This window comes from Micromys minutus (assembly GCF_963924665.1).
Source record: "Micromys minutus genome assembly, chromosome: 31".
Classification (NCBI taxonomy): domain Eukaryota; kingdom Metazoa; phylum Chordata; class Mammalia; order Rodentia; family Muridae; genus Micromys; species Micromys minutus.
Genome location: NC_137966.1, coordinates 26397314 through 26410553, shown reverse-complemented (window position 1 = coordinate 26410553; position 13240 = coordinate 26397314). Strand labels below are relative to the sequence as shown.

The following is a 13240-nucleotide window of genomic DNA, read 5'->3' as shown; positions in this document are numbered from 1 at the left end:
CCCGCCGGCTGCGGGCGCGGGGGACGTCAGCGCTGCCAGCGTGGAAACCGCTGCGGGCCGCGGGAGGCGGAAGTAGTGCCCGGTACCGCGGGCCCAGCACCGGACGCCTCAGACATGGACGCGTCCCTGGAGAAGGTCGGTACGGAGGGATCGGGCGGCGCTGTGGTCCCGGGTCCCCGCCGCCGGGGCCAGTGGTTTCCCCGTGGGACTAAGGAGTCTCGCCGGAGGAGGGCGACCGACCCGAGCCCGGCCACGTCACCGGGCCGGGTGGCTGAGGGGGAGGTGGGCCGGGCGCTGTCGGAGCCGGCCTTGTCTTCCCCGAGGCTCGGCGTGGGGCCGGGCCTGAACCCGTGCTGGTCCTGTAGGGGTGACAGGAGCAATTGGTGTGGGCCCCAGAAGCGCACGGGAAGAAGTCTTAGTTGTCGCGGAAGCCACTGCAAAGCCACAGATGTCCAGTGCTTTCCAAGTTAGGAAACAAATTGTGAACTTTGGCGGGCGTAGGAATCACCTGTGGTCCTTGTTTAAAAAAACATGGATTTGCACCCTCGGATCTGAAGCTAGGGTGGGCGGGAACTCAGTTTGTTGAGTTAAACAAGTTCCCCCACGTGATTCTGATGCTGTAGCGTGCAAACCCCGGCTAGAACCCCTAGGATCCAGAAAGGGGTGGGCTTGTTTGGAGGAGGGGGTGGTCCGCGCTGGTCTCACAACGTTTTGGGTTCCTCTTTCTGAGAATCACGAGAGACCTTCAGGTCAACCCCAAGTCCATGGGAACCAGTGTCTAGCCCTGCTCTCCCCTTGGGGCAACAGCAGCTTGATGGACCTGGCTGCCTACTCGGGCACGTTAAAATAGACTAATTGTTCCCACCTAAGGGCCGGCAGTTGAGAACAAACAGGTCCTTGGGTTTCTCACGGACTGTGCTTTCGGTGTCTATCATTCTGTCCTCGCAGTCTTTTCTCTCTGTCCCTGCTTGAAATTCTGCTTACCTGAGATGATGTAAAATCCTAGTTTTCTCTACAAGTGAAATCAGTCCTTCCTTCCATCCTCCCCACCAACCCCTGCCCCCTTCTCCAATCTCTCCTTGTTCCACCCCACGCCCCTGTTTTGTAGAAGTAACCCTGGCTAGTCTTCTGTAACTCTCTATAGACTATGCTGACCTCGAACTTACAGTGATCCTCCTGCCTCTGCCTCCCAAACTGCTGGTATTACGGTATTGTACCATCATGCCTGGCTTGGAATAACATTTTTCAGAGAAGCAGCTGCTGTAGTTACTTGTCACTGGAGAGTTGAAAGCAGTGATTGTAGAAATTAAGACAGATGTGTTCATGTGCACCCAGTGGCACATCTTGCTCCTCGGCTATTTAGTATAAATTGGGTGGAAAGCAATCGAAGAAAAAGATGGGGTTTCTCTCTCTCTCTCTCTCTCTCTCTCTCTCTCTCTCTCTCTCTCTCTCTCTCTCTCTCTCTCTCTTTCGATTCTTCTGATAGCATTTTGTCTACTTTTTAGTGCCATGAGCTTCACTTGGATTGGCAGTTCTCAACTCTGGGTTAGGTTTGTTCCCCAGGGACATTTAGCATTTTCTGGAGATGTTTTAAACTAGAGTCCTGGGAGTTGAGAGCGGTACTGCTGGGGCCTGGTAAGAAGAACCAAGGCATACTGGTGAATATTCTCTGTTGTGCAAGAGAGTTCTCCACATCAGGGAACTATCAGCAATTCAGAAGCTGAGAAAACTACTTGAGAATGTGTGTAACCCCAGTAGTTGAATACAAAATGATGCTGAAGATATCCTGTTTCACGTTTCTTAACAAGACTTTAAGTCATTTCATTAGAAACCTGAAAGAACAGAGATGATCTTTCTTTTGAGAGTATCTGAAAACTAAAAGTGGGTAGGAACTCTATTGCTGTAAATGGCATTTTTCTGTATATTTAGTGATGACAAAATATTTTAAACCCTCTAAAGAAAATCTGAAGAGGAAGGCTGAAGAGATCTGGCTCAGTGGTTAAGAGCACTGACTGCTTCTTCAGAGGTCCTGAGTTCAATTCCCAGCAACCACATGGTGGTGGCTCACAACCATCTGTAATGAAATCTGATGCCCTCTTCTGGTGGGTTTAAAGACAGCTACAGTGTACTCATATACATGAAATAAATAATTCTTTAAAAAAGAAAAGAGAAGAAAATCCGAAGAGGTACTTAAACTCCAAGCATGCTTAAGGGTGAAACTTTAATTGTGTTGAACTTTGAGGAATTCAGAATATGTGGGCTGAAAGTTGCTGCTTAGGCCAGTGTGAAAATTATAAATGTAAGTTTTGTTTTAAAAGCTAGGGCTCAGCCAAGTGGTGGCCCATGAACTTAGTCCCAGCATTTGGGGAGGCAGAGACAGGCAGATTTTTGATTTAGAGGTCAGTCTGGTCTACTGAGTGAGGGGCAGTCAGGGCTACACAGAGAAACCCTGTCTTTAAAAGAAAAAGAAAAAAAGCTAGGGCTTTTATTTTTATCTTCCATGAAGTAATTGGAAAACTTAATATATATATTCACTATAAAAATATAGTGAATAATTCCTATTAATGCTAAGTGGACAGAAAAGGCTTTGATGTAATACAAACTTAGATGACTTTGTGTTCTGAGAAATAGTTTGAAGTGAAACATTAAATTATGTCCATTGTTCCAGTTTCTTTGAGGATTAGGCTAGTTTGCAATAGATTCTACATTTCTAATATGAAGTTGAGAGCTATTTGAGTAGTTCTGAGTGATCCCAGTTCATCTGATTCATGCATTCTTTATAGAACCACAGAAACCACAGTGTTATTCGATATTCATCCTCTGAAACGTCAACATCTCTTCCTCTAGGACAGCAGTTCTCAACCTGTTGGTTGTGGCCCACAGGGGTCATATATCAGATATCATACATATCAGATACTTATATATTATTTATCACAGTAGCAAAGTTTTAGTTATGAAGTAGTAATGAAATAATGTTATGGTTGGTGTCGCCACACCGTGAGGAAGTGTATTAAAGGGTGGCAGCATTAGAAAGGTGGGGACTGCTGCTCTAGGTTGGAGTGTGTGGTCTTTACTCAATCACTTTGTACATCTCCCTTGATCAAGCCATAATTCTACCCCTGCTTTTTCTTGAAGTAATATGCAAATTTTCAAATATGAATGATAGCCACTTTTCTTGCCTCAATTTAGTTTTCTTTCACAGTGGTATTTCCATATCAGATAGGCCAAGTGAAAGGACAAGAAATTCAAACTAGGAGAGTAGAAGGTGATGGGGAAGAACTGAGGTCACCTTCCCTCTGAGAATAGCTCTTTGTAAGGAAATTTAGTGGTTAAGAACATTTGTTGCTCTTCCAGAGGACCCAGGTTCAATTCCCAACATGTGGCTCACAACTGTTTATATGTCCAGCTCCATGGGACTCAGCACCTCTTCTGGCCTCAGGCACCAGGCATGCATGTTGTACACAGACAAGCATGCAGGCAGATTAGGAGTGTGTACAGCTCCTTCAGAGGATCCAAGGTGGCTTCTAATCACCTGTAACTCTAGCTTCAGGGGATCTCACATCTTCTGGCTTTTGAAGTAGTTGCATAAACATGGTATACATACACATGTACACATAAAGAAAAATCAAAAGGTCCTGGATAATAGTTTTAATATTATGTTAATATTCACGCTAGTTCTATCACAGGATGTATTTATTGGCCACGAGGAACCATATTCAGTGATTCACTGCATGCACTTTGCCGTAATGTCTTGCTGCTTTAAACCTTTTCATGTTGAGTGAAAAAAAAAAAAAGTCATTCTCAGATATTCTATTTAGGCAAGGTGTACTGCTGACTCCACCCTTGAACAAACTCTGGACAGTTTCTCAAGCTTCTCAATTGCTGATACTCATTTCAGCTGATTGTTCTGTGTGGGAGGTTCATTGCAATGCACCATGTTTAACAGAAGCCCTGGCCTCCGTCCACTAGCAGTACACTCCCAGCTGTGACAATTAAAAATGGCTCCAGATGGGGTGGGAGGAATTGCCTCTGGTTGGAAATCATTAACTGACAACCCAGAGCTGCTCTTCAGTTAGGGACCCACTAGTTACACTTCCCAACTTAAATCAAGATATACTGAAATTAAGCGGACTAGACCATCCTTGGTATTCTAACCACACCCTTAGTGCTCAACAGGCTCACGTATGCTACCATACAGGGCAGTACAGGTCTAGACCATTTCAATCACCAGTGAAGATGGTGATTTAATTAGAGCTACTTAGTCTCTGAAAGAGGCAACTTCAATTCTGCTTTTCACCTAAACCCACTGTTGTTGGATTTTTGTTTGTTTGCTTTGTTTGGTTTGTCTTTGAGAAGGGCTGTCACTGTGCAGCCAGGGATTGCCCTGAACTCAGTGTCTGTTTCACTTTCTGAGTCCTGGATTATAAGCATGTAGCATCACACCTAACTTCGTGTAGTACTGGGGACTTGGGAGTACTAGGTAAACACTCTGTGCTGAGTCATAAGCCCTCATTTTCTTGTTCTTGTTCTTACCCTAAACAAAACATATCTCTTTTGAGTCTGAATTTGAAAAAAAAAAGTTATTATCTTACTGTTAGACATTTATAAAGAGGAACAAATGCAGCATGATTAGAACATCCTGATCATTATTGGTAAGGATGGCCTAAACTTTTAAAAAGCATAATACAGAGGGCTGGAGAGAAGGCTTAGTGAAAAGAGTGCTTACTGTCCTTGCAGAAGACCTGGTTTGGGCTCCCAACATTCATGTAATGTGGTTCACAACTGTCTGTAACTCCACTTCCATGGGGATCTGACCAGTGCCCTCTGGCTTCCGAAGGTGCTTAAATGCTTGTGATACTCTTAAATTCATGAAGCCTCACACATGTACACATAAATAAGTAAATCTTTTAAAAATATATTTAATCACAAGAAATAATCCCGATAAGGCAGGTTTAAAATGACTGGTTTCTGTGTGTCCACTCTTTGATGTGGGGGTTTTGCGTATAGGTGCGTATAGGTACGGCCTTGGCTAAGCATGGGCATCCCAGCACTCGGATGACAGAGGCTGGTCAATCTCGGTGAGCTTGAGGCTAGCATGGTCTAGTTAGTGAGTTCCAGGATGGCCAGGTCTATATAGAACCTGTCTCAACAAACAAACACTTGTATGGCCTTGGTGATTCTGATTTATTCTGGATTTATGAGGTGTTAGTGACAGGGCTTTTGGTGTTCTCCTTACCCCCTACACCAGGCTTGATGTTACAGTTAGGATTGTGAATTATAGCCTACATTAAATGTTCTTACTTAGAGTAGAAATCTGTTTTGATTTGTACATTCTGATTAGCTATAGTATAATGAATGACAACATTGTTACTTTGTTTGTTTTATCTTTGAGATGAGATCTTGCAGTGTGGTCCAGGAAGGCTTCAGACTCAGATTTTCCTAACCTTCCATGCACTGAGATTACAGGAATACACATCACAATGGGCTAATAGGTGTACATTTTAAAGTAGGTCATTGTTTAAGAAGGACAAGTAGAACATAGTATAGAAATAAAAAGGGAATGAAGAAGGTGGTCAGTCAAGAGTTTTGAAGAAGAGGGTGTTTAAGGTGTGTGTTTTAAAACTAGTTTTTGTTTGGACTTGTTAATATTACCAGTTATTATAGTGTGTGAGGCATATGACAGGGTAAGAGCAGGTGTGCCACAGCACTAGTGTGAAGGCCACTTCCAGGGACAGAACTCAGATCAGGCTTGTACAACATTACCACCATATCTGGTTTACAAAGAGACATTTTAGATAAAATGTTTAATTCAGAATTATGTTTTTCTAGAGTTGGGTTTAATTGTAAATGTAATATAGATTTTAATTTATACTTCTTATATTGTTTTTTTTTCAGATTAATCTTTTTTTTTTTTTTTGGTTCACATTGTTTTTCCATCTTTAATACTAGTCCAAACCAGACTGATACCCATGAGCATAGCTTGAATGTAACAAAGAAAAGAGTTAAACTATATACATTAAGAAAAAAGGAAAAAATTTTTTTCTATGCCAAACTTTTCCTTTTATGCAGTTTCTGATTAGAAGAACTAAACACGTCTTTTTCTGAATTTAATTTAGGATGAAGTAATAGAACTTTTTTTTAAAAAGATTTATTTATTTATTACATTTAAGTACACTGTGGCTGTCTTCAGACACACCAGAAGAGGGCATCAAATCCCATTACAGATGGTCGTGAGCTACCATGTGGTTGCCAGGATCTGAACTCAGGACCTCTGGAAGAGCAGTCAGTGCTCTTAACCGCTGAGCCATCTCTCCAGCCCATAATAGAACTTTTATCAACTTCATAAACTAACTGTCTTTAAGGAGAAAACGAAGTTTTAAGTGGGTATCCCCATATTTACCAGTGAACTGGCTACATAGTTTGCCTTGTCTACTTGAAATCTTGGCTGTCGCTAGAACTAACAAGACCAAGTCCATGAGCCCCGCAGGGAACTCATTGGCCATGACATCCAAGGGGAAGGCACATATCACATATCACTTACTCTCTGAGACTTACCCTCTGAGTTCATGTAAAAAACTTACTACTCTCATTCAAACTAACTGAAGTCAAACAGTTAAAAAGTCAGAATGAAGAATAAAACTATTTTCTTTTTACATAGAGAAAATGTGAAAAAATATTTATATTCAGCTCCATTTAAAGTGAGTGCTGTGCTCCTTCAGAACAGTAAACTGAAAGTCAGTTATTGCTAGCAAAGCTCCAGTGGTCCCTTTCCCACCTCAAAGAGCTATTGGTTTGGCGTGAAGCCCTCTGAGGAAGTAGTGTGGAGGTAGAGGCAGGCTGGCATTCCAGAACTGTCCTTTACGAGCCATCCTGTGCCTGGTGTCCCCAGGGACAATTTACGACCTTCGATGTCTCTGAGAGTCCAGGGACTCACAGATATAGAGTGGAGCAGAGATTGTTATGTGGTCCCACTGAGAGGAAGAGGCACTATGCTTTCTCGACCAAAACCTACTGAGCAGACAAAAGTCAGAGGATCAAAGCTCAACTGGCCAGAAGAGCAGCTTTGGAAATATCTATCTATCCCAGGGGTGTGGGAAAGCCAGGGCAGTGATAGATTGAGGTAGCAATACCTCTGACACAAGGCACCAGTGATTTGGGCAAAAGCATGTAAGTGAACAGCTGATAAGGCCATTGTTATTGCTACCAACTCCTGGTATCTATGTTTGGGCAGACATTAGGCAGTGGGAACTGAAAAACTGAGGGTTGGGGGCACTGTAGACAACACAGGACACATCGTAGCAGAAAAGAGGACACTCAAACACTATTAGCCTCGGATGCTCTGTGCCAGGCAAAGAACCTTGAAGCATGGGTTGGTTCCTGAGAATAGTTGGTGAATAGAGATGGGGTGGGGTGGGCACTGCTACATCTTCCAGATAGCTGAAGAGCAGGTGAAGAACAGGCTTTATTGCACTTTCTCACAGGGCTACCTTGCAGAGTATCTTGATGTGCAGAAAACACTGCACATCAGTGGTAAGTTTCAGACATAATCACAGGTCACCTCTGCTCTCATGGGAAGGAGTACCAGGTCCACCAGCTAGGCTTTTTCATGGGCAGTTTATGTACTGGTGTCTTTGGGCTAGATGGACTGTCTGGCCAGGTCACTGTCTGGCAGGCAGTATAGCTAACTGGCAGGTGCCTTGGGAAGGGTCTGCACCCACAAGAGCTGAGGCAAACTTTCCCAACACGGAAACGTCTTGGCCAACACGTAAGCTCCATAAAGAGGCTGGAACTATGATGTACAACTTCAATATGCCTGACTCCTTTTTCCTACTCTGGACTCAGACCACCCAGAGGAACAGAGATGCTGAGCTGATCTGGGAGCATCCCTGGATCGTGCTTCATAGCATCAAGCTGGAGATAACAAAAGGAGGTAAGGGGTTGGAAAACAAAAGTCAGTTTACATCAGACACTGATTTTTGAAAGTCTTTTTGAGCTCAGCAAACTGGAGGCAGATACCATGAAGAAAAGCCAGCCCAGTTGTCTGTCCGTTGGTCTATCCTGAGCAGTTGTAAACATTTCATATATAAGTGGGGTGGTGCCGTTTATGGTTGATCTTTTTCTACAAGTTGGGCAAGTGCTAGCATTCTTAAGGGAATCATGGAAGCACTGCCTACAGAAGACGTGGCCACATTCTGTAGAAACCATGAGATGCCGTTCTGCACAATCTTAGAGTATCCGCCCATGTAGATCAGACAACTGACGGTACCCGAGGGCCTAGGTGCTTGGAGGAGTATGGGTAGTCACGTACACATCTTTGTCTCTAGACAGCTCCTCATCATCACTGCTCACCACACAGCTGTCAGCATGGTCTTGGCGCAACCTCCTCCCATTTCTCCTTAGCCTTCTCCTTTCTTCAACAATCCAACAGAGTCATTGTGAGTCAGGTCCACAACCACAGTCTCTAAAGATCCACAGGTGAGGCCTGAGATTTCATCTCCAACGGTTTCCACAAGCTCTATGGGTTCTGCTTCCAAGGAAACCTCAGGGATTGTCGTTGTTTCCTGCGTTCTCATCTGGGTTTGTCTAGAGTTTACGGCTCCACCACGCCGCTGTCTTTGAGGATCTCATACTCATTGTGCTCTGGCTTCATCCACAGAAAGGAAGTGATCTACACCCAGGTTTATGGTGTGGTAGAATGTTCTCAATCTCTCATGCCCACTGAGTACTCATCCTGTGGTTTACAATTTGGAGCCAACCGGATGTTCAGTATTTCTAAATTCTACTCCAGCAGCCGCTGAGGAGGCCCGCTCAAGCAAGACTCCACTGCCTCACCTCTCAGAATTGATCTTATTATCTACTTTTTAATAGTGTGCACATGTGTGTGTGTGTGTGTGTGTGTGTGTGTGTGTGCGCGTGCGCGCGCGTGTACACCTCATGTGTACAGGTACTAGATGAAGGCATCAGAGCCCTGGAGCTAGAATTGCAGGCAATTGAGTCATCCAGTGTGGGTGCAAGATCAGTCAAGCAGGTACTCTTAAACTCCAGCTTTTTTTTAAATGATGATATTTGAAGTCTTAAAGTTGTTTTGTTTTTAATTATGTTGGGGGATAGAAGGGAGCTTGTGCCATGACATGCTAATAGAGGTCAAAGGAAAACTTATGAGAGTAGGTTTTCTTTTTCTACCATGGTGGGCAACAGAAATAGAACTCAGGTTGTCAGGTAGGGCTTGGTGGCAAGCGCCTTTATCTGCTGAGTTTGTAGTAAGGGTTGTGCATAGCATGCCTTTGGAGGTCAGAGGATGCGTTATGGGAAGTGGTCCTCTCTTTCCACAGTATGGATTCTGAGGCTCAAACTTGTCGGTAAGCATGGCAGCAAGCACCTTTACCCATTCAGCACTTTCAGTAATTCTGTTCGTTATTTTGAGACAAGGTTTCATAAGGTCCAGCAGAGATTGACCTTGAACCCCTGCCGCTTCTGCATCAGCCTTTTAAGTCCTTAGATCACAGATGTGCACTATCACAACCCCAGGGGTTTTTTATTTTGTTTTGTCTTACTTTTTAAAAGCAAGCATACACAGAGGCCGAGGAGATGGTTTAGAAGTTAAGAACACTTGCTGCTCCCGCACCTCACACGGCAGCTCACAGGGCTTCCAACACCTGGCCCCCATAGGCACCTCTCACAAGGTGCATGCACACTGTGAGATTTTTCTTTTCTTTCTTTCTTTCTCTTTTCTTTTTTTGAGACAGTTTTTCTTTGTAGCCTTGGCTATCCAAGAACTAGCTCTATAGACCAGGCTGGCTTCAAACTCATAGAGATCTACCTGCCTCTTCCTTCCAAGTCCTGGAATTATAGGCTTCCACCATCACCACCCAGCTCATTGTGACATTTTTATACGTATTTATCTTTTTTTTTTTTTTTTTGGTCTAGCTTTTTCCCCCCTCACTGGTTCTCCCCTGAGTCCCCTATCCTCACTCTCAAGACCCCTCTCTTTCTTCAAATAACTGCTTTTGTCTTCAAGTTACATGTCCATCTCAGACATTTAATCAGATTCTTTTACTCGGGTTTATTTATTTTTAAATTATTTGTGTAATGTGTATAGGTGAAGACTCATGCCACAGTATGCATATGGAGTGGACAACTGTGGAGTTGATTCTCTCCTTCCATCTTTGCATGGGTTCTGGGGATAGAGCTTTAGCCATATCATCAGGTGGGTAGACACTTGTCTCCTGAAGCACCTCACAGGCTTTTTTCTAGGGTATAAATAAAGAGGAAGGCAGAAAAGCAAATACTTTGTCCAATTTTGAGAGCCTGGTAACACCTTCACGGCAGGTGTGCTGCCTTCTAGTGTACACTCTTTCATTTCCCTTAGCTCATAAACCACCACCACATAAATGTCCCTGGCCTTTGCTAGAAGGAATAAGCTTTAAGATCTGAAGTAAACATTTAGTTATGGGTAGGGTGTCTAGATCCTGGTTTCCCTAGGACCATCCCAGACTACACCTTTCGTCATAGTTTAATTATTAATGCTCTTAAAGTGGGTCACTTGCCAGGCTTGCTGGCAAATGCTTGTACCTTATGAGCCCTCTCACTGGTTCTGTTTGCTTTGTTCTTAACTAAGAAGACTTATTCCAATCCTGTAAAATTTTCTCATCTAGTTGTAACAGTGTACAATGGAAATTTTCCTTGAATTAATTTTTTTCATGAAAACCAGAATTAAAAAGATGATCATGCATCAGGCATGGCACACATCTTTAATCAGTACTGAGGAGGCAGAAGATGGGGGATCTTTGTGAGCGTGAGGCCAGTTTGGACTGCATAGTAAGCTCCAGGATAGGTGGGACTATGTAGAGCGAGCCTCCCCCCCCAAAAAAAAACATTAAAAGAAAACTTTAGCTATATGATTTTGGAGTATGGCCCTTTCTCAGAATGTGAGTTATTTCATAATTTCACAGTCTTATGATATTGATAAGCAGTATTGCCTCATGGTTAAAGGAGCATTGGTGATGGAGTAATAACTTTAATGTTGAGCAGTAGGTAATGTGTGTAAAGCGACTGATAGCACACTGCCGGCTGGTTCTAAGCAACTCAGTAGTTATTAAGGATCGTCTTGCTTATTCCCTGGCAGCCCCTGTGCTTGGTGTTGAAGCACAAGGGAATTATGACCCTTTTCAAAGAATAGGACATAAAAAATTCTGTCTTATCCTTAGTATCATAAAGTAGTTCACTTCTATTTCCCCTTCTATCATAAAACAGCTTCTTTCTATGTACTAAAAATAGGCTTCTTTGCAGAATTTCTGAGTTGTTTGTTTTGGATTTGGTGGTGGTTTGTTTGTTTGTTTGGACAGGATCTGATGTGTTTCAGGCTGGCCTGAAACTCACTGTGTGTCTGAGGATGGCTTTAAACCTTTATCCTACTGCCTTTATTTGATCTCAAGAACTGAGATCATAGCTATGTGCTACTTTACCCAGTTTCTGCAGTGCTGAGGATCAAACTCACGGTCTTGAATTGATCACTTGAATTACAAATTGAGGTTCAGTTTTGCCTTATCCTCTTAAGTGATGGGATTTCAGGCGTGACCCAATCTAGTTCAATTGCATTCATTTTTGTTGCATTTTGAGTTGGAGGGTTCATAGACCAGGCTGACATGAAACTCCATATATAAGTAAGATTGGTTTCTGAACACTAGATTCTTCTATCTCTATTTCCCAAGGGATTTATTCACTGCCATCGAGGAGACGGTTCAGTCAGTAAAGTGCCTGTCATACAAATGTAAGGACTTGAGTTAGGATCCTTGATACCTACATTTTTTAAAAGCCAGATATGGCCACATATTTCCTAACCATAGCACTGTGGAAGCAAAGATAGGCAAAACCCCAGAGCTTGCTGACTGGGAGCCAGTCTAGTCTGGCAGCCATTCTCACCTGAGCTCTGGATTAATCTTACTCAAAAGATAATAGTGGGAAAAACACTTTATGGTAACTTGTAGCCTCTCCTACACTCTTGTACATAGATACCAGTGTATATACACAGACAAAAGTTTATGTCCTTATCAGCTACATAATTCAAGAACAGTCTGAGCTTCACAAAACTCTGCCTCAGATGATAGTTATTTAGATAGATACATACAAAAACAGATAAATAAACAAAAGAAAGGAAGATGTGTGCTGTGGTGTGTGTGTGAGGTTAGAGGATGAATAATTAAGGGTTTTTACTCTTCTTCCACCATGTGGATCCCTGAGCTTGAACTCAGGCCATCAGACTTGGCAGCAAGTACCTTCAGCCTCTGAGCCATCTCACTGAATATGGTTTTTTGTTTACTGTTTAACTAAAAAAAATTCATTCCAGTGTTATAGGGAAAAATTATGACGCATTTTATAGAGAGAAAGAGTCTGATGTCCAGTGCTGAAAATCATCTGACATTGAGCCCTTGATGGAATAAGGGCAACAGGAATTAGTATGGTCTGCATCCCTGCCTATAGGCAGCTCATGATGTGGCTGGGGAGTTCATATCTGCGCTGGAAAGAACACCTAGGAAATCAGCTCTCGGTAATTGTGAAGACTGCTGGCTGAATGTCAGAGTGGTCTCAGTTTCAAAAGTTTTATCCCATTTTTTCCATCAATTCTGTCTTTTGTTTTTGTCAGTGTGTTCAGAAAAAGTGGTGACATATAGCACATGCCTGTAACCCCAGCATTGAAGAGGGAGAAGAATCATAGCAAGTTTAAGCCCAGCCTGGCTTGCCGTAGGTTTTAAGCCAGCCTGGGATATAGAGAGACCCTCATCTCAAAAAAGATAAAAAAAAAATTTTAAGTGGTTATTAGAGGGGGTATGAAAGTGTCTTTATCCAAAACATTTCATAGAAATCTTGAATTATGGACCTGGAAAGATGAGCTGGTTCATCAGTTAAAAGCACTTACCGCTCTCAAAGACCAGAGTTTGTTTTCCAGAGTATTATCAGGCAACTCACAACTGCCTATAACTCCAGTTCCAGGGAACTTGACAAAAAAAGAGGGAGACCTGTGTGCTATCCTCCTCTGGCCTCTAGAGGTACCCAACCATACAAGTGTGCACATGCACATAAATATCAGATTTTATAAAAGAAATCTTGACTTGTAATTTAAAGATGCAGAAGCATCCAAACGAAAAGGCAAGTGTTCGGAGCAGGAAGATGAGAATGATCAAGCAAAATGGCTCTTTTCATTGAGTGGCCAGGGGGCAGAAAGGAATAAGTATGAGTGGCT

At 43.0% G+C, this 13240-nt stretch overlaps 1 protein-coding gene and 1 pseudogene across 5 annotated transcripts in view; one reads left to right on the top strand and one right to left on the bottom strand.

Annotated features, from left to right (window-relative positions):
- PDXDC1 (pyridoxal dependent decarboxylase domain containing 1) overlaps positions 1–13240 on the top strand; it is a 57864-nt gene continuing 44624 nt past the window's right edge. For all 4 annotated transcript variants that reach the window (XR_013975638.1, XM_080942031.1, XM_080942032.1 and 1 more), the window contains exon 1: positions 1–135. Coding sequence is in view for 3 of the 4 variants with exons in the window: in XM_080942031.1 (XP_080798157.1) it covers positions 115–135 (21 nt within the window). In the remaining variant the exon portion in view is untranslated. The remainder of the gene's footprint in view (positions 136–13240) is intronic.
- LOC308440244 (E3 ubiquitin-protein ligase RNF4-like) lies at positions 8078–9667 on the bottom strand (annotated as a pseudogene). Its single transcript has 2 exons — positions 9574–9667; positions 8078–8623 (listed from the first exon to the last, which is right to left on the bottom strand). The product of its transcript is annotated as an E3 ubiquitin-protein ligase RNF4-like (transcript).